Source organism: Sitodiplosis mosellana, unplaced genomic scaffold (assembly GCF_009176505.1).
Source record: "Sitodiplosis mosellana isolate CC-2019 unplaced genomic scaffold, AAFC_SMos_1.0 Smas_scaffold_3360, whole genome shotgun sequence".
Classification (NCBI taxonomy): Eukaryota; Metazoa; Arthropoda; class Insecta; order Diptera; family Cecidomyiidae; genus Sitodiplosis; species Sitodiplosis mosellana.
The window spans coordinates 1-2,664 of NW_022598602.1; the positions used below are offsets into that span (position 1 = coordinate 1).

Here is a 2,664-nt window from a genome sequence, read left to right on the forward strand (position 1 = left end):
GCGTTCGTTGTTTGTGGCATTCATTTCATCGCTCGTGTTGAGCGTAACAAATTGTTGTACCATGTTCAATGGTTTCAATAGTTCATCATCACGAACGATTTGCATGTATGAACACAGCCATGAAGCGGCACACACTGAGTATGTACAAAGTCTGCTTTTGATATTATCCAAGTGGACGATAACATCGGCCGCTGAAATGGTATCATTTTCCCAAGCGACTAACAATTGATACAGTACACCCGGTAAGATCAAGCAGATTTCATGCCATTTCAGATTCGGTATTTTTGCCATTGAGCCATCGTTTGAGCTGATGCTCGTCAGAAACTCATCCACTTTGCTTTGTTCACACTGATGCACCATGTTCATGGCGGATTTGTTTCGATTTTTCTCAATCATGAAATCACGCACCCATTTTTCAAAGAATGTATCACCGTTTCCGTCGAGCACAACATGCGATCCGTATGTTTGTACGATGAATGTCAACATAAGTGCTCATATATGATCTAATTCATCAAAATTTGGACTCAGAATTTTTAAATTCGAAACTGATATGGAATAACAGTAGGCCAACTCGAAACACAGAACTATTAAAATTACCGACATACGCGAGTGGATATTTGCAAAATCAGCCCTTTTGGTCAGCAGTTAGACAGTTTAATGAAAGAAAATCAGAATATGTAAATAGTGTAGAAAGAGATAAATATGTAAAAGCAATTAAAGATAAGCGACAATTGTAAAGGATCTGTATTAGATCAATAACTAATAAATAAGTAATAAATAAGAAACCAGTCACACCACACGCTCTATATTGACAATATATTTTTTTTAAACCTTCATTTTGATACGCCACTAACATAATTTACACTCAAGTATCTACTTTGTGCATAAAACGCCATTTAATGTGCTGCCATCTTGCGTATCACTCACGGAAACTTAGTACTCTCAGATTGGACCAAGCATCGGTTCGGGCATAGAAATATGTTTACCTAGATGTTCTATACTGCATAAATATGCCGAGCATAGACGCGTACGGACGACCGTGCGACGAACGTATCACCAGAGCCATCGTTGTTTGCTGTGTATTGTATTCATACGGGCCGACCGTGCATTGCGAGACGCACGCGTTAGTGTGTGTATGAATACACAGCAAACAACGATGGCTCTGGTGATACGTTCGTCGCACGGTCGTCCGTACGCATCTATGCTCAGCATATTTATCTTGCATAGAAATATGCCCGAACCGATGCTTGGATTGGACAAAACGACGAGCATGTGGAGTGACTGTAAGAAACGTTACATCGAACAGTGCCGATCGATTCACTGCGGTATTATTCACTTCACCACCCACTTGCCTCGATTTCTCATTCCATCGAATCATGCGCGATACGAATGTCTTTAGTTGACCTTCCATTGTCGCTACGGATAGTATCAGCTCAAAATTATTACCCGAGAGTAGCTCACACAACATGCCCAACATGCCCGGCTCTTGCATCTTATTATACTCATTGTCCAGCGCTTTGAGTATCCCATTCAGTGGCGCTTCAGCCTTCTTCAGGTGCTGAATTATCGACGATGGCTGATGATTCAAGTCCATTTTCGACAGTGACACCATGACTGGATCACGTTGAGATGCAAACTGTTGCACATGCTGTGAATTGATTAGGTTATGCTTGTTGAGTTCCTTGAGCAAATACTCAATCGTGTTGCAACCACAAGTCGTGTCTAGGTAATCCAATGTTGGATCGTCAATTAGTGTATCTAGTGCTTTTACCACATCCGGTGAATATTCCGCAGGTTGCATTTCTAAATAGGAAATAGTGCAATTATAACGACGCTAGATGCATGCTTATACTTACGAATTGATTGATCTTTGAATTCGATCTTCAATGGGAAATGGATTTGAAAAAACTTTGAATGGAAGACGATGATGAAAATCGTCTGAATTGGCTTTACGCACCAACATATCCCTACTTCAATGATGACTTACCACTTATCGAAATCAACTGGATTTGGTTCGATTCTGAGAGATTTGACACGGTTTTTTTGCGGTTTTCGTGGAAATGATAAGAGATAGGAGATAACTGTCTTAAGCTAAGTTATAGAAGACCTTGAGTACTACAACTTTGTTTAAGATACCATGTTGTTATCTCTTATCAATTGCGCGAGAACCGTGAAAACCGCGGAGGCTAAACGGTCCTACAACATACTCTACTTTAACGCCAACAGAATCATCAGAAAACATACTCGCCTTTTCAAAAATATAAATCGAGGAAAAAACATACTCCACTCTCAATCTCAACCATAGATATGATAAACTGAAAATAAAAACTGTTTTGGGTTTGACGGCAACAGCCACGATCTCAACAAGGTATCTCTTTCGCTAGCTTTTTTGTGAAATTTTCGATTTATTTTCGAACGAACTGATTTTGATCAATCACTTTTTAGACTTAGCATTGTGGAACATATACGGATTCCAGATGGTTTAGATGGTGTTATTAGTGATATTCCACTGCCGGATAATTTAACGCTAACCATTTCATGCGATGATAATCGTGATATTGCCTTGATACAACTGCTCAAAGAGCCCCGATTTGTTGAATACCAATCGATCATTATTTATTGCTCACGACGTGATGAATGCGAACGAGTGGCAAAGAATTTGAG

General features: G+C 39.7%; 1 protein-coding gene across 1 annotated transcript; it reads right to left on the bottom strand.

Annotated features, from left to right (window-relative positions):
• Positions 1–60: 60 nt before the first annotated feature.
• LOC129571786 (mediator of RNA polymerase II transcription subunit 24-like) lies at positions 61–2,046 on the bottom strand (the record flags this gene model as incomplete). The annotated part of the gene is made up of 3 exons (XM_055451637.1): positions 1,988–2,046; positions 1,196–1,803; positions 61–348 (listed from the first exon to the last, which is right to left on the bottom strand). Coding segments are annotated over exons 2-3 (894 nt in total), but the record flags the coding sequence as incomplete, so codon positions are not given.
• Positions 2,047–2,664: the final 618 nt, after the last annotated feature.